Raw genomic sequence first — 19,394 nt, 5'->3', positions numbered from 1 at the left:
CACACTACTGACCGTGCCTTAGAGGCAGTCAAATGTCTAAGATTTGCAGTTCTGCCACTATAAACAGTTATTGTAGAAATATGGTGCACTTATTTCTTATGTATTAGAATAATAATTATTTTTTGTTGTTTTGTAACATTACTTTGTTAAGCTTTATTGGGTGATATAATCGCTAAGCGATTAAACCCATTAAATAAATAAAAAATAAAAATAAATGTCCAAGATTATAGTTAGTTGTACTAACAAATAATATATTTTCCCAGGGTGATCGTTTCGGTGGAGCGCTGGACCGCGCGGCGGCTGACTTCTGCGCGGCCTATGACCGCGGACAACACCCTCAGGAGTTTGTCAACGAGAAGAGAGCCAAGGGAGAACTTATCATGGGCATTGGACACAGGTGAGTGACGAAATTAATGCATTATAACTGGACGATTACAAACATGCGAACTACGTCATAATCAAAAGAATGAAATGAATGGGTCATTAGGTGCCTTTACACGTTTGTGTAAGTGCGAGCAAGAGATTCCGATAAAATGACATAACTTAGTTCGCACGTTTGAAATGGCCCGGGTGCTTACAACTATGCTGGAGTCGGCTTCCAGTCTCATATGCTGAATACCTGTATTTTACATGTGACTGTCTATCGGATCACCAAAACCCAGTTACGTGGGTTATAACACGATACCCTTAGAAAATGGCAGCGGAGACCCACAATCGAACGTGTCTTCCGAAAGACGGAGGAACTCGATAATATTATTATGTATATATGGTCACCGCTTTTTCTTTTTTTTGTTGGAATAAAGGTATTTTTACATATTATGTGGTAACAAAAAATGTTTGCTCAATAAGCTTACAACCGACCACAGAACAACCTCGGCAAGCATAGCTTAACGCCAAAGATCGATCCGCGCGATTTTTGTTAGCTAAGACACGAATTATTACACTATACCAAAATGTGTTTATAACATTTTATAATAAGAAGCTAATTTAGCTGTTGCCAAGTACTCAGTTCATGAAATTAACTCTTATATATTTCAATACATAAAGAGACTATTATCAAGTACCTAATTCATAAAATTAACCCTTATGTATTTCAATACATAAAGAGACTATTATCAAGTACCTAATTCATAAAATTAACCCTTATATATTTCAATACATAAAGACACTACTATCAAGTACCTAATTCATAAAATTAACTCCATATATTTCAGATATTTCATAAAATTACTCCACATATTTCAGAGTGAAATCAATCAACAACCCAGACTCTCGGGTGCGCGAGCTGAAGGCCTACGTGACCTCCCGCTGGCCGGCGTGGCCCGTGACCCGCTACGCGCTGGACGTGGAGGCCATCACCACCAGGAAGAAGCCCAACCTGATCCTGAACGTGGACGGCATCGTCGCTGCTGCCATGGTCGACATGTTCAGACATTGTCAGCTGTTCACTCAGTAAGTGCCATTGTGTTAGATTAGCCTTGTGAGTATAAGTTGACACCTCCCACTCTAGTGGTCGCAGGTTCGAACCCGAGGCAACACACCAATGACTTTTCGAAGTTATGTGTGTATTATATATAATTATCACATGCTCCAACGGTGAAGGAAAACATCGTGAGGAAACCTTGCATGCCTAAAATTTGTTTAATACATTTATTGAGGGCATGCAAAGTCCCCAACCCGCACTTGGCCAGCGTGGTGGACTCAAGGCCTAACCCCTCCCTCATTACGGGAGGTGACCCTTGCCCAGCAGTGGGACAGTAATGGGTTAAATTTATTTACTTTTATTTCTTCCAAACTATGTCGGAGTCGGCTTCCAGTCTCACCTTACAGCTGAATACCAGTGTTTTAAACCATTTAAACCATTTATTTTTGTTTACACATTTATATGCAACAAAGAGCTTTGTTAGGGGCAGCTGAAAATCAGTGCTGTGCTCTAGGCCTATTGTCACACAACAACTCAATGGAACTAGTAGTTTTGACCCTTCCGTCTTTCTTTTTTTTCTTTTTTTTTTAAAAGACAACACCCGCACTAAGAATTGCTCTTGTGTCGCGGGGACTTTTACAAACATACAAGCAACGGACACAAAGCACAACCAGACCCGAAACAATTATTTGTGGATCACACAAATAATTGTCCCGTGTGGGAATCGAACCCACGACCTCCCGTTGCGGCGTGGTGACCTAAACCACTGCGCCACGGAGGCAGTCTGTCCCATTAGTCCCATGATATTTCTGCAACGGGACAACTGGCACCAAAACAGTGTCACTTGTCCCGCCACGGGACAACTGGGACAAAATAGTGCCAGTTGTCCCGTCACGGGACAACTCAACGGGACTAGTGGGACAGACCCCAAATTTTAGCCCGATCCGTTTAGTAGTTTGTGCTGTGCGTTGATAGATCACTATGTCAGTCAGTCAGTTTGAGTTATAATATATTTAGACTAGCTGACCCGCGCAACTTCGCTTGCGTCACATTAGAGAATGGGCGAAATTTTTCATCGTTTTTGTAACATTTTTCACTGGTACTCTGCTCCTTTTAGTCGTAACGTGATAATATATAGCTTATAGCCTTCCTCGATAAATGGGCTATCTAACACTGAAAGAATTTTTCAAATCAGCCCAGTAGTTCCTGAGATTAGCGCGTTCAAACAAACAAACAAACAAACAAACTCCTCAGCTTTATAATATTAGTATAGATTAGTATAGATGACGTAAATTTTAATTTTAGACCGTATTCTTAATATTCTCCTGTAATTTTTCAGGGAGGAAGGCAACAACTACATCAAGATGGGTTCAATTAACGCCATGTTCGTCCTAGGCCGTACCATAGGCCTTGTTGGCCACTACTTAGACCAGAAGCGCATGAAACAGCCCTTATACCGCCACCCTTGGGACGACATCACGTATATGTCGCCGTTGAACTAAATGTCAAAAGGTAGGGGAGAGGACTGGGTCAAAATTTTGACACTATGTCAAAATTTGTCAAAGGTCAAAAATTGACACTGTTAAAAATTGACTTAAGTTTACTGATGTTAATATTGATGGTGAGGTTAAAATTGATTGTAGGGTCAAAATTGACCCGAAAGTTAAATTTAATTATAGGTCAAAATTGATTTCAACGTTAAATTTGATTGTAAGTCTAATTTGACCCTAGATCAATTGGTATGCTAAGTCAAAAATTGGCACTAGGTTGAAATTTGACCTTAATGTCAAAATTGACATACATGTTAAAATTGACCCAAAGTCGAGAAATAGTAGTAAAAAGCTGGTTATTTTAATTCTTGAAGTAGAAGTATATAATAAATAGCGAAACTTTTAGTTGGCTGAGGTCATTGACCTTAAACAAACTTTAAAAAAAATCGCTTACAGACTTCTATAATATTTGTTATAATAAATTAAATATTGCATTTTCCAAACAAAAGCAAAATATACATTCCTTTTCATGAAAAAAGCTTTATTTCATAAAAAAAAAATGTCTTTAATAGACAAAAAATACTTTTTTCATATGAATTAAGGCTTTTTTTCTAAATAATTTCTCTCCCCTAACCGTATTGTTGATGTTATATAATAATATTATTAATTTAAGTAACGTAGTGGGTTATTAAGTAAAAATGTTACATGAACAGACTCCATTCCATCGAAACTTAACAAGAAAGATAGAAATATACAGACAAACAATCAGCATTTCTTCCAAACTATGTTGGAGTCGGCTTCCAGTCTCACCGGATGCAGCTGAATACCAGTGTTTTACATGCCGCGACTGTCTATCTGACCTCCACAACACAGTTACCTGGGTTATAACACGATACTAAGTAAGACTGTTTGTCAGACTTTCAAGCTTCTGACTACTGCAATCGCCTTCGCGATTTCAAATACGTCTATTATTCCAGGTGCTATCTGTAACTTAGCAAAATTTTACCGAAATCGGTTCAGCCGTTCTGAAGGAATGAAGATAAAATGTCACAAATATGTTTTCTATCTCTCTTGTTAAGTAAATCACTTATTTATTTCTTGTTTCAGGGTTTTCTGAGTACTTGAGTGTTTAAAATTGCGATTATTTTGTATGGGGTCACTTTTGACCATGAGTACCATTTGTGATCTAATTCAAAGTATATGTAACCGTCAAAAAATTGCAATTATTTTTCATTGGGGTCTTTTATTTGACCCTAGTTCAGATGTCAAGTCAGATTTGACCCCTAAAAATGTCGTAAATCAACAATTTTCTTTCTAAAAGTCTCAAGTACTCATTATCTATTAAATTAAGATACTTAGATCTGTTTAAAAAATATGAAATGCAAATTTTTACAGTAAAGAAATATATAAATATTACTTTTTTGACGAAAAAAGCATCGGAAAAATAAGATTTTTAATTAAAATTGTATAAAATCTGAATTTTTTCGAACGCTTTTGAAAAATACAATTTTAAGATATGTTTGACGTATAAGTCTTTTAAATAACTTTGAGACTAGGTTGACCACTAACCATACGATGAAAAAATATTGTTAATATTGAAGATTTGGGTAGAATATTGCAAACAACATAAAATTTTGCAAATAAATATATCCCTAATTTTACTCGTTTCTCCAACTATCATCATGTTAAATCGGTCCAGCAATTAAGCCTTGAAAGCGTAACAAACGGACGAACTTTCGTATTTATAATATAAGTAAAGATTTATACGTCAATCATATACTTTTGTGACCTGAATGAATGTTAAAAATGCGACATTTCAACGAATAAATAATAAATAAAATAAACACTAATTAAATATTCATCCAGCGTTTTACCACGCGTCTAATAGATGGCGTTACATTCGCCATCAATACTCACTTAGCAACTGTCTTAAAGTTAAACAACGTGTCCGGTAGATGGCGTTGTGAATTAAATATCACTTTCTAGAGTTGAGCAAAATGTCCGGTAGATGGCGTTACATTCGTCCCTCTAATAAATTACTCTATGCCTTAATTGATGTGCGTTAGAATATTATAATTTTAAGTACAAAATATTATTTATTCTGTGGCCTAAATGTTTTAAAAGTTATGACTATATTCTTAAGAAGCCAAAACGTCGATTTCAACCAACTTATACAAAGAAAAAGTTTCTTAAATTATATGTTAAACTGGTATTTAATATAACATACGCGAAAAGTCCTGAAAATCTGTCTGTTTTACTAATAAACGTGTTGTAAGCTGTGATTAGTTACACAGTGTTTTGTCACTTACAATCAATGTTGTAACTGTATATGAGTGAAGACAAAACACTGTACAACTAATAAGAGCTTACACCACGTTTATAAATGAGAATATAGTCGTAACTGTATATCTATTCGCGCTTTCAAATATATATTTTTATATACAAACTAAATATATATATAACTTTATATATATAAGAGTTGTAGCTATGTATAAGTGTTGATTTTTAAATAAAATATTGAAAAAGAAATGTATCGAACAAAAATATTTTTGCACTCAGAATTTGAAAATTTATTTGTAATTTTAAATACATAAAGTCAAGCAATATTTCACGCGGACTATACATAGATGGGTGACCGGAATTTTGTCAAAATTTAGTCAAAAGTTTCAATTTACCGAAGTAACGCGATAGAGTCTGTGTGTAAAGTTATAGCGTATTTAAAATTACAAATAAAATTTTCGAAATGCACGGACCATTATGATAAATGTTTGTATAGATTGGACGTTGCCCAATTTTGTCCCACTGCTGGGCTAACGAATGCAGAATTGTATAGACTTGCTATATATTACATGTAGATGAATGTTGAAGTTTATGTAAAATTGAAAGACTTTTCTGTATTCGACACGAACAAATTTACGAGAAATATATTTTGCCCAGCGTTGGGCAAACGTGGGCATAATTGTCGAAGCACTGTTGTAATGTTAGACTGTCACAATTAAATGTTAAGAGAAATGTCCTAATATAAAATAAAAATGTCTTTTTTTGCTTGAAATATATTTTGTACGATTTATGAAAAAGCTACTTTTTCTGCAGTAGTTTCTATTTGGCATTAAATTGTTTAATTCTTCGAAGGAAAAATGAACTATGTAATAATTATTCTTTTCCTTAATTTTTGGAAAAGGTTGTTCAATAATTCAATTCATTTCTAGCGAAAAATATTTTTTGTAAAATAATAAATTCAATTTTGTTATTATAGAAAATATTGTCGCCGATATTTTTGTAATGAATTAATTAATTTTTAACATGTGATTAATTTCTGTTGTAAAGCACATCAACTGAAATTGTAATATTTGACTTGTCTGAATAGAATAAGGTTCGATGCCCATTTTATGACATTTTGTCGCCACTTACAACAATCTTATATTAAAAAGAATACTAACCCCTCGTTTCTGAGGTACATTAAGCGATAGTTTATCTACTCAATATCGTTTAAATTAATATGAAAATACGCTATTGAATAGATAAACTACCGCTAAATGTACCTCAGAAACCAGGGCGTTAAAGTCGTGTGACAAAAAATCTTGCGTCGAAAGTTGTGCGACAAAATGTCGTGAGTGTGCATCGAGCTTTATTTGTGTCGCATCGTGTCGCAGGTTGTGTCCATCTGTTATTATTTGTACGTTACTTGTGTTAAATCTAATTTATTGGTATATCTGTGAAAATGGTTGGTTATACTGTAAATAATTGAAATTTGTCAACTTATTTTGTCATTATATTTTTTTATTTACTGTATTTTATTTGGTTTTATTTATACTCAATATCCTACTGCCTATATAAACAAGAATTTTTTAAATATTTATTATAATTCAACAACTCAGAGGTGTACAGAAAGAAATAAAAAGCAGCCAAGTGCGAATCAGACTCGCGCAGGGAGGTTTCCGTACCATCATAATAAAAAAAAACTGTTTTTAATATTAAGCAAAACAATACAAAAAACACGTTTATTGTATACCTCATTAATAATTCATTTCTTAAATTTTTTGTATTTGTTGTTAAAGCGGATACGGAAATACATAACTTGTGAAAATTTCAGTTTTCTAGCTATCACGGTTTATGAGATACAGCCTGGAGACAGACAGACAGCGGAGGTATAGTAATAGGATCCTTTTTTACCCTTTGGTACACTAAACCTTAAGGAAAAAAATGAGTATAAAAAAACCATTAAATAAAATAAAAAATCTAAAAACAAAAACTTCTGAAAATGCTTCCCAAATAATGTATAATAGACACAGAGCTTCTGTGTCTATTATAGATTATTTGTGCTTCACAAATAATGTATAGAGATCACAAATAAGTAAAGAAAACTCTTAATCGAGTATGTGATTGCGTGTACGTGTACATACGCGAATGCGAGCGCGTACGCGTGTTTTGTTCACTCTTCCCGAAAGGCCTTTGACATGGCTTAACGACTGTCATCTTAATTAAAAGCAATCAAATCCGACGTTTTACGTGCCCTCCGAAGCACGGAGACGATCCGTTTAAATATGCAGTCACGCATCCATAAAATGACCGCGCCAAGGTTTGCTTAACCCCACAGATCGTATACCGACCGGTGAGCGCAACTGGCTATGGGCGGCTCGATAAATCAGTACTAGGGAATACTAGGGTAGCATAAGCAATGAAGATGTTAACTTAGAGTCGAAAACATCGCGTTTTATGTTCAAATAATCGGCCAAAACGCATCCGATGTACCAGGGCACCAGAAGTTACGAGGAGGTTTCATTCAAGTATCAGAGAGACGCCTTAGGGGGTGGGACGCCCAGCTCGTCGACCAATCACAGCGCAGAAGGGCGCGGCCAGAGGCGGGTGTGCGTAGGCGCAAGCTGAGATACATATACCTGTCTCTTTCGCACGCAAAAGTACCAGGGCGACAGATTCAAAGGAGTTAATTTGAATTATTTCTTCGTATTTTATGCATTATTAATGTTGTGAATTATTTTATACACTTTATTTAACTAATTTAAATCTAAATTTTAATTAAAAAGTCCCTTTTAATTATAAAAAATTGCATTTTATTCGCTTTATAAAAAAGACTTGTGATTTTTTTATTGGCAATAATGCGAAATGGTTGTCATTTTGAAAATATTGTTATACCCGATATAATTAATTATTCATCAACTAAAAGGGATTTCGATATTATGATTAGTGGCGATTTTGTTTTGAATCAGCTAATAATATTTATTATTTATGACATTTAACTCTTCCGTTACTGACTGACTGATGGACAACGTACAGCCGAAACTACTGAGCGTAGAAACTTGAAATTTGCTACGAAGATTCCTTAAGAAGTGTAGAGAAGTTCTAAGAGAGGATTTTTGGAAATTCCAAAAAGGGAGGCAGAATTTCCATGCGGACAAAGCCGCGGGCGGAAAAATAGTGAATAATAATCTAGATTTTGGACAATTTAGTAGAGAGTATTGTTAAATTGTGTATGCTATAACTCTCTTCTATGATGTCGAAGCAAAGCATACGTATATATATACATAAGACAGTGTTTAGAAAAGGCGATTTTTCCGTGATTCCTTCGCGCGTACGTTCCATCTATAAGGAGCATAGACTTCACGCGAAGCTTCTAATCGCCTTCTAAACACAGTCTTAAGAATAAAACAACAAAACTGATTAACTTTTAATTTTATTAAATTGTCTAACAGTTAATGTTTGTTGCTGTGGAACATAACATACATCATACAACGTACTATACTCGGAGTTTCATACATTTATTTTCCATACAAAATAATATACGCGATGTATGAGTTTTTAAATATAACTATTACGAACAGAAATAGGGTTTTAGAAATATATGGAAATCACGGGTTACTATGACTAAAGATTTTACTGTCCCACTGCTGGGCAAGGGTCTTCTCCCCGAACGAGGGATGGGTTACCTTGAGTCCATCACGCTGACCAAGTGCGGGTTGGAGACTTTGTCATCAAGAAATGTATTAAACAAATTTAAATTATACAATAATGTTTGTAAATTAAAGCATCTTTTTTCTTTTCCATTATTTTCTTATACTTTTTGACAAACTACAAATTAGTTTTGAAAATCATGGAGTGATGAAAAATTTATCCAAAAATCTAGAAGTTTATGCACTTTTCAGCTAATTTTACAATGGGAATTCTATAATAAATACAGTAATATCCAAAATTATTAAAATAGGTATAAAGCACAAAACAGAGAATTAGGTAAATACAATATTTGAAACGACAAGAAAGTTATGCATAATTAATTATTCATATAAGAAACTTTTTCCATAATAACCCGTGACAATATTTTGAACAAAAGTTTACTAAAATAACAGATTTACAGTACAATATCGAATATTTATGTATAATATAAAAAAATATGAACAAAAAACTGTCTTTTAATTTCAGAGTAACAAATAATTACTTATAAAATATATTTTTTATCATAACAAAGAATAAATGAGTCCAAATTATTGTATTATAATGTGATAAATATAAAAAGGGATAGTTTTAAGACTTCTGGTTAAGTGCCTGATAGTTTATTTGATACTTCTTCTTACTCTTATCGTATGGTTAGTGGTCAACCTAGTATCAAAGTTGTTCAAGCCGTCCGAGGACCTTTGACATGGCTTAACGCCTGTTATCTTAGTAGATAACAACCGGGACCGACTTATAACGTGCCCTCCGAAGCACGGAGACGCCCAGTTCAAATACCACTATGCGGTCACCCATCTATGGTGTGTCCGCGCCAAGGGTTGCTTAACCCACAGATCGTTTACCGACCGGTGAGCGCAACTGGCTATGGGCGCATCATAATATTTGATAGATATAGTGAGGATTAGTACTACATGTCACACACTGACTGTCAACTATGTATGCACGTGACAGTGTGTGTCTGTACTGTCATAGTGTCTGATACACTACTATAGAATGAATTACTGAATAACTAAGGTCAATTTGGGTAACTTTGAATCATTTGGGTAACATTGAACGTGGGAATATGAACTAGTTTCGATTATTATTTCATATGAAACCAATACAATTGATAAAGGTTTATTTTTAGTTCTGCAAACTTTTTTCAATTGTGTTGGTTTCATATGAATAAATAATAGAAACTAGTTCAAATTCCCACTGTCAATGTTACCCAAATGATTCAAAGTTACCCAGGTTGACTGTACTGCAAAAGCGAGATTTCATGTAATTAACCCTTATTTATTAAATACATTTAGGATAAAATAAGTTTCCTAAACATTTCGATAGATAGCGCTGTTCAAAGTTATTAAACAAATAGTTATTTTCCTTCAAACGCATAAGCATTAAAATTTTGAAAGTAGAAATTCACAATTAGGTTGCAAAAATATCACTTTGTAAGTGAATTAAAGAGCCTTTAAATACACAAATATTATTTTTTCCTTATATTTATCACATAATAATAAACAAATATATTTTGTATAGTTTGTATAAAATAATATAATTTTTATAACGAATTTACTAAGTGTAAAAACGTACTTGCTGACTGAAAACATTTGTTAAGACTTTTGTTATTAACAAACCAATATTTTTAAAGTATGGAATGACAATGGAAAAACATGAGTTTTTAAACAAATTACTTAAAATATTGTTGTGTTACTTTAGGCAAAATCTATGTCAATTTAAAAAATAATTTATTTCTTAAATATTTAGATAAATAACAAAATATATAATTATGAATAAATTTTAAACAATTTTTTTTTACAAATTGTCTACAGCCAGCAAGTTAGCAAAGAAAAAAACAATATAAGAATTGTGACTAACAAAATAATCTTATAAACTATGAGTCCTCAAACTGAGTATAAACGCTTATTTAAATAACTCCATTTAAATTTAAATATCACCTAAAAATAATAAAAAAAAACCTTAATAAATAATAATGAATTAAATCTATGAGTTTTTAACAAAACAAATTCAAAAGTATTTTACAAATTTTGGTACAGACATCCAATTATTTGGACAAATTATTTAAAATATAATATATTATATATATATTTATTATAATACATGATTTTTTTGGGGTGGGTACAAGAGTGAGTGACATAATTCGAGGCACACGGCATTTTTGGCGCCAAAATTTGAGATTAAATTATTTTATATTCACTTTCAAAACTATTACAAGAAAATTATATTAACTTGGTTATATACTACGAATTTAAGTTAGTTTAAAACGACATCAAAAGGTTTAAAAACCGAATATATATCACTAATAATACAATAGTACTGTTACTCATAATATAACTTTTATCAGAATACTAGCTGACCCGCGCAACTTCGCTTGCGTCATATAATTTTCCCCGTTTTTGTAACATTTTTCGCTGCTACTCCGCTCCTAATAGCCGTAGCGTGATGTTATATAGCTTATAACCTTCCTCGATAAATAGGCTATCCAACAGTAAAATATTTTTTCAATTCGCACCAGTAGTGCCTAAAAACAGCACGATCAAACAAACAAAATCTTCAGCTTTATAATATTAGTATAGATTAGACATTTTCAACATACAACAAAAATAAAAGTTTTCAACAAAATTTTAAGTTGTAGTACATTTTGTTAAAAAAAGTGTTTTTCTTTAATTAATTAATTTCGTAGTATAAAACCAAGTATTTAATTACAAAATGAATGAAACTCTATACAAATGAAACAATTTAAATAGTTATAATTTCTGCCTATGAACTTAATACACAGTTATTGGTGATCAGACAACATAATATATATACATACTTTCATTATTTTATATGATTTTGAGAAAATTTAACATATTCTATGATGTTCTAGAATAATACATACATATAGAAAATAGTACCTTTTTCCTTTACTTTTAAAATTGAATTTTACTTTAAAATACTTCTCATTAATTATTGTTGAAAACCACATGAAAAATTGAAATCCCATTCATTAGATTTTTGATTTAAAATGCGTGTTCGCGTTAATTCCCGTATTGTATTATACATTAAACATGCAGCATTTGAGTTTAAAAGTTACGATTTTTCAAACACAGACAGACAGACTTTATTTCCTTATATGTAGTGATTTAGATGTATGTATGTGAATGAGGCAAGGGAAGTTTGTAAGGATCGTACCAAGTGACGTTCTTTGGTCTCTGCCTACCTCTATGGGAAGAAGGCGTTTTTTTGTATGTATGTATGTATGGATTTGTATGTTCGTCTGATCACCAATATTTTTTATTATTATAGCCAATCTGGCAAGGAACTAGCAAGTTATTTATAAATATATAATTTAAATATATATTTTTATCTACATTTACATACTAAAGTACGCTAAACGACGGTATTCATAGATTTGACAACTAACCTTATATAATATACAAATATATATTAATTTTCCTTAATAATAATTATAACAAAAAGTAAGAAAATTAAATATATTAATTAAAAATGTTATTAAGAATATTTTTTTAATTCATATATTTTTTTTCGAAAAACTGTTTCTCTTTAAACGACTATTTTATATTTTTTTATATTAGTCGTTTTTCGAGAAGTATATACAAACTACCTAAACAATAAAATTGAAAAAAATATTGAAAGTATTTTCGAAAAATTAATCATTTGAAATCACTAATAATGTTTTCATTGATCAATAATTTAACAACTTTGTCATATGACAACTCTACCTTAAGAGTAAAGTTGAGCAAATTGAACAATACAAGAACAGTTTCAAATTATTGATCAATGAAAACATGATTAGTGATTAAAAATTGATCAACTTTTCGAAAAAATCTTTTAATTTTTCTATCAATTTCATATACTTCAAATTTGAAGTACTTAATTTTACGATAAAAATATATATAATATGTCTATATAATTCTCTACTATATAACCTAAATCTAAATATATAATAAAAAATGATTATTTTAATACATTTCTAATATTAAATTACATTTGAGTGTAAGGTTTCCAAATAGCCATAGTGTATAACCTTATTTTTTTTATAATACTCGTTTTTTTAATCTATGGAAATGTGCATCCTTTTTTGTCTTTCTGTTGTTTTAGAATTCGCCTTAAATCTATAAATCTATTCTTCTCTATGGACTATTGTCTATGTTATGGAACTGTGTAGTGTTGCTAGCTTTAAAAATACAGTGGTATGTCAAAATTGACCTTAGTGAAGTAATTTTGACCCAGGACATCAATTTACTATAGACTTTTATGTCAAAATTACCATAAATTTGAATAACTTTCGAGTAAATTTGACCTTAAGCCTAAATTAACTAGTCATAAAATCCCTTTAGGTCAAAACACACCATGTGAAAATGACACTAAAGCAAAAATTTACCCACGGTCAAAATAGCTTCAGGTCAAATTACACCTAAGTCAAAATCTTAGGTCAAAATTACTCCGAACTCGGAAGTCAAAATACCTCTGAACCCCTAAGTCAAAAGTGCCTTAGGTCAAAATTACTCCCAGGATCAAAATTGACTCAAAGACGTGTCTATGCACTCCCGTGCGTGCAAATTTAAAACAACAGCATAATAAATCATTCAATCAGTCAGAAAATTAACTAATTATTACAAAAAAAACTAACAATAATTAACTAACAACAGAATTTTTAAACTATAGTTTAAATATACCTTTTTAATTAGGTTTGTATTCAATTCCCGGGTCGTGCAAAACATTTCTTTTTCATAAATCAAAAGTTGCAAAATTTCACCAAAAGATGTCGTTAGTATCATTTACGAAATATTTTTTTTTTTAATTATTTTTAGGTTAAAAAATATTTGCACGGCCCGGGAATTGAACTCCAATAACCATAGTCAGATAACAGAATGAGATTTGATTAATATTGTATGAAAAATGTTGAGATATTTTTCTTTTTATATTGGTCGTAATTTCAAACTTATTGTTATAAAGGGACTAAAGTGACCTTTTAGTTATGTAGTGATTATTGTATTAGGTCGGGGAAAAAGTCTTTTCGCATTATAGTATGTATGAACTTGTAATAAAATCTTTTCTCTACACAAAAAAGCTCGATATTTGGGTACCTCACGAGCTCACTGAAAGAAACCTAATGAACTGTGTGCTCATTTGTGATTCTTGAAGCCAAAGAGATTTTATTATAAGTTCATACATACTATAATGCGAAAAGACTTTTTCCCCGACCTAATAATAATATATTTGCTGTCTTACTAATAATCGTGGTGTAAGCTGTGATTAGTTATACAGTGTTTTGTCACTTACAATCAATATTGACACTGTATTTGAGTGAAAAAGAGGAAACAGAGAACCCAGGTTTGTCAGTGGATGGGTGACCATCTTATACATATGGAGTTCCTCTGTGTTTCGAAAAGCTCGTTATATTATCCCGGCTGTTATTATCAAAGATCTTTGACAGTCGTTAACAGTAGTCAGAAGCTTGAAAGTCTGACAACCAGTCTTACTTAGTATCGTGTTATAACCCAGGTAACTGTGTTGTGGAGGTCAGATAGACAGTTGCTTCATGTAAAACACTGGTATTCAGCTGCATCCGGTGAGACTGGAAGCCGACTCCAACATTGTTGGAAGAAAGGCTAGACTGATGACTTATAATATGATTGTAAGTGACAAAACACTGTATAACTAATCACAGCTTACACCACGTTTCTTACCCACGGCTTCTGAGGTACATTTATTGGTAGTTTATCTATTCAATAGCATTTATGTTCATATATATGATATTCTATTTTATATAAACATGACATTTCGAGTACATAAACTACCGCTAAATGTATCTCAAAAACAGGACAATAGTAAGACAGATAATACATCAATATTTGTTATATATTATTTATACTAAGTCCTCATAATAAAAAACTGTATATAATAAGTAACTCAAGGTCACATGTCGCGGTGAGTCCCAGGTTCGAGTGCTGCGCATCACGAGTGGTCCTGTTCGTCGGGGGGAGGTTTCCGCGCCGCCACGATGGTGAGGTCGGGCCGGGTCCGCATGAGTGCCGAGGGGGAGGCGGGGGAGGGGGAGGGGGAGGGGGCCGGCTCACTGCCGCGGAGCGTGTCCAGGGATGCTACGCGAATTGTTGGCCATTTACCACCTGGAAATTAATGGGTTTTTTATTAGTTTTTGAGTTTTTTTTCTTACATACTAAAATACATAGATAATATAGGCTTCCGTGGCGCAGTGGTTAACCCACGTCAAAGGCCTTCGGGCGGCTTGAACAACTTTGACACTAGGTTGACCACTAACCATACGATAGTATAGATAGATTGTTGAAGAAATTCAGTTGTATGTGTAAAGAGCTTGTTATTTTGCTTAAGAATATGACTAATAATAATGTCAATTTAATTGAAACTGGCCATTTGTGCATGACTTTGTCTATAGTGTTCAAGTGTGTGCACAATACACAGGTACACTCTCTATTCCATCACTCTCATAGTTTGGTGGGACGGATAACCGACACGACCAGTGAGAGGTCAGACGCAGGACCATAGGCGACACGTAGTCTCCGAGGCACGGAGGTCTTCGACCTCAACTTCCCAACTCCGGGCAACGTCTAAGAAATTCTTAACAGAAAATCTCAGAAAATACTTTTTGGCCCGACCCAGGATTCGAGCCCGAGACCTCTCGCACGGCAGCCGCATATACAGTTCGGTGTTATTTGTATTTTTCTTTTATTTTCTTTTACTTCTAGTTTTGCTTATAATAAAACAACTCACTGGGCGCGGCGGGGGTGGTGGCGGGCGCGTGCTTGGGCTCGAAGGCTGTGATGAGTGTGGCGGGGATCGGCTCCTCGTCCGTCACGCTGCCTATTACTATCTTCTTTATTGGCTGAAAAACAATATTAGTACATATACATCGTTTCTTACGCTGATATTAGGCAGGCGTCATAACTTTTAAACTCTCGCGTTGCATGTTTAATGTATAATAGAATACGGGAATTAACGCGAACACGCATTTTACCTTAAAATGCCTAACGTTTCGGCGCAGGTTGCACTCGCCGTGGTCTCAGGCTGACTAAAATGCGTGTTCGCGTTAATTTCCGTATTCTATTATACATTTAGGCAGGCGGCCGGTTGTATAAACATTAACCTCATCATGGCATAGCCTTTCTTCCAAACAACTATGTTGGAGTCGGCTTCCAGTCTCACCGGATGCAGCTGAATACCAGTGTTTTACATGCTGCGACTGACGTCAGTCTTTCATACTTCTGACTACTGTTAACGACTGTCAAACATCTTCGAAAATGACAGCCGGGACACACAATTTAACGTGTATAGGATGGTCACCCATCCACATATCAACCTCGGCAAGCGTGGCTTAACCTCAGAAATCTAAACTAAGCCTTTTATTACATTTTACTCTTACCTTTTCACTAGTCGCAGTAGTATTGCTGTTAGGTTTCCTGGGCGGTGGCTTGGCACCCGCGCTGTATGTCCGGGAGCGAGCCTTCAACGATGGGTCCATCTCTATGGGGATGGGCTCGAAATCTGTAAACGAACATATATTGTTATATATTTATGTTATTTACCATCTATAAACAAGTATATAATGTTATATTTTTATTTATTTATTTATTTATCTTCCTTACAACTATCTTTACAGGTATTTACCTTCTTTATGAGTGATAAAGAGTTTGTGTTGTGTGGGAATCGAACCCACGGCCCTGTGGCTAATCAGTAAAGATTATAGTTTTTGTGAAAGTTAAGTGTGTAGTGGAAAACTTAGGTAGTTTCAAATTATTATTATTTTGAGCTAAGTTATATGATATTACATTTAGAAAACTTGAATGCCTCCATGGCGCAGTGGTTTAGGTCGCCACGCCGATACATTTGCGTCGGGAGGTCGTGGGTTCGAATGAAATACAAGAATTATAATTATTTGTGCAATCCACAAACAGTTGTTTCGTGTCTGGATACAAAGTAACGGATACAAAGTACAATACTTTGTATCCGTTGTTTATAATTATGTTTGTAAAAATCTCCGTGACACAAGAGCAAGTAAAGCGGGAGTTGTATTTAAAAAAAAACAGTTTAAAAAAACAAAAAATTCACTCCACACACATAAAAAATACAAAAAAAAACTAAAAACTAAGTCAAAAATCACTCCACACGTAAAAAACTCAAAACTCAAAAAACAATAAAAATAAACTAAAAATAAAATAATAAAATAACAAACAAAGGCAGTATCAGAACTACCTTTGTCGGGTATACCGAAATCCGCCACATGTGCCGCCAGGTTGGCGATGGACACGCCGAGCGCCTGTGCTGCTGCGTCCAGCGTCACCTCGCCGCGCTGGAGCCGCTCGAGAACCTCTGACGGACCTTTCGCTTGCCAGAAGTCGCGGACAGCTCTAGAAATAGACAAAAAATGCTTTTAGATTCATATAAAATTATATTTCCCGGACTGACTGATTGATAATCATCACACAGCCTAAACTATACAAATTAGAAATTTGGGCAAAGGGTGCCTTTTACAATGCCTATACTTACCCCCTAATAAATTATTTTTTAGTAATTCTTCCCAATATTTTAAGATTTGTTGGCACCTGCCACACAAGTGGTCACAGGTTCGAATCCAAAGCAACACACCAATAACTTTTCCAAGTGATGTGTGTATTAGAAATAATTATCACGTGCCCCAACGGTGAAGGAAAACATCGTGAGAAAACCTTGTATGCCTAAAATTTGTTTAATACATTTATTGAGGGCATGCTAAGTCCTAACCCGCTTTTAGCTAGCGTAGTGGACTCAAGGCCTAACCCCTCCCTCGTATGAAAAGAAACCTTTTCCCAGCAGTGGTGCAGTAATGGGTCAAACACCTGAATAATAATCTATATATCTATATACTCGTATATAAAAATGAAACCCGTTTTCTTTGGTCACGGCATCACGCGTGAATGGCTGGACCGATTTTACTAATTCTTTTTGTGCTGTATTTGTTATTATTAGGAGAAGGTTCTTACGAAAAAAACATTAAGAAAATCTCTCAGAAATATTCAAAAATTTCATTTTGCATTTTTTAGGCGGTACGAAGTTCGCCGGGTCAGCTAGTAAATATTAATACCTGTAAGGTCTGTTGATACATCCATATACATCTCGATACCGTCCGTACAGTGTGCCGTAACTGACACCTAGGATCTCCGCCGCTTGCTTCATCTCTAACTCCTTGAGCCGGACTGCTTCCATTACCTGGAGGAAAGAAAAGATGTTTTAGCATAGATATTTTTGGCATTCATGGACAATCATCATCATCACCTACATCATCATCATCTCTATTATCACCATCGTTCATCAAAGGCGACATCATCATCATCACATCATCATAATCATCAATATTATCATCACAAACAACATCAACGACATCTTCATCATCAAAGACATCATCGTTATCATCAATGACATCATCACCGAAATCATCATCACTAACATTATCACCATCACCAACTTCATCATCATCACCAGCCATCATATCACCATCATCACCACACACAACATCATCACCCATCATCATCACCAACACCATCATCATTTCCATAATCATCACCAGAATTATCATCATTACTAACATTATCATCATCATCACCATCACAATCAACATCATTACTAACCTCATTACCACCTCCATCATTATCACCAGCCATCATCATAAGCCTTTACAACTAATACTCACTCGTTTAACATACTGTTCCTCCCAGAATTGTGGTCGCCTCCCATGTTGCAAGTAGTCACTCAGTTTCACCACATCCGTGAACCGTGGGTCTGTTGGACCTGACTTAGGGCCTATCGTTGCTGTAACATAAAGAATATGGGTATAAAACAACATTTTAAGAAAATCAAAATCAAATCGTTTATTCATTTAGGTCAAATATTGACACTTATGATAGTCGTTACAATTACTGAATCTACCACTAGCTCGGAAAGGGGGTAGAGCCTTATGAGAAGAGCTAGCAAGAAACTCACGACCACTCTTTTCAATCGCCAAAAGTTTTACAATGTAGTTGATAAATAATTGATCATGCAAGGAGAAAGAGAGAAAGAAAAAAGTTTATTGAGTAAAGCCAGCACAGAGACACACAAGAAAGATACATAGCACATCACAATATAAATTGGTTGAGGATGTGTCTCACGGTTGTACCAAATAGGTACCCAGATCAGCTTAATGTCAAGCACAATAAGTGCTCGACGCTGGTTTTCATCTGGGCCCTTTGGGCTTCACATATGTCACACAGTCTAATGTATGTGTTAAAAGTGTGTGTGTGTGTGTGTGTGTGTAAAAGATAGTATATTGACAGTTTAGGCACATAGCAATGACTTTTCCAAATGATAAATATTAGAAACAATGATCACTTGTTATAGCGGTGAAGGAAAACATTGTGATGAAACCTTGCATGTCTGAGAGTTGTTTAAAACAGTTCTTGAAGAGAGTCAAAGTCCTCAAACCACACTTGGTCAGCGTGGTGGACCCAAGGTCTAAC

The 19,394-nt window shown here is 34.1% G+C and overlaps 2 protein-coding genes across 6 annotated transcripts in view; one reads left to right on the top strand and one right to left on the bottom strand.

Moving 5' to 3' along the window:
- The window catches only part of ATPCL (ATP-citrate synthase), a 61,648-nt gene extending 54,943 nt beyond the window's left edge, over window positions 1-6,705 (top strand). For all 3 annotated transcript variants that reach the window (XM_076133450.1, XM_076133451.1, XM_076133452.1), the window contains 3 exons: window positions 264-397; window positions 1,246-1,452; window positions 2,763-6,705. In XM_076133450.1, the coding sequence (XP_075989565.1) occupies window positions 264-397; window positions 1,246-1,452; window positions 2,763-2,925 (504 nt within the window). In that variant the 3' untranslated portion in view covers window positions 2,926-6,705. The remainder of the gene's footprint in view (window positions 1-263; window positions 398-1,245; window positions 1,453-2,762) is intronic.
- Window positions 6,706-8,588: 1,883 nt separating this feature from the next.
- LOC142985072 (uncharacterized) overlaps window positions 8,589-19,394 on the bottom strand; it is an 82,291-nt gene continuing 71,485 nt past the window's right edge. For 2 of the 3 annotated variants that reach the window (XM_076132995.1, XM_076132996.1), the window contains 6 exons: window positions 18,590-18,708; window positions 17,984-18,108; window positions 17,116-17,270; window positions 16,286-16,407; window positions 15,637-15,748; window positions 8,589-15,014 (listed from right to left, as the gene is read on the bottom strand). In XM_076132995.1, coding sequence (XP_075989110.1) covers window positions 14,842-15,014; window positions 15,637-15,748; window positions 16,286-16,407; window positions 17,116-17,270; window positions 17,984-18,108; window positions 18,590-18,708 — 806 coding nt within the window. In that variant the 3' untranslated portion in view covers window positions 8,589-14,841. The remainder of the gene's footprint in view (window positions 15,015-15,636; window positions 15,749-16,285; window positions 16,408-17,115; window positions 17,271-17,983; window positions 18,109-18,589; window positions 18,709-19,394) is intronic. The other variant, XM_076132997.1, reaches the window with a different exon arrangement.

Source organism: Anticarsia gemmatalis, chromosome 29 (assembly GCF_050436995.1).
Source record: "Anticarsia gemmatalis isolate Benzon Research Colony breed Stoneville strain chromosome 29, ilAntGemm2 primary, whole genome shotgun sequence".
NCBI lineage: Eukaryota > Metazoa > Arthropoda > Insecta > Lepidoptera > Erebidae > Anticarsia > Anticarsia gemmatalis.
This window is presented reverse-complemented; position numbering and strand designations above follow the sequence as displayed.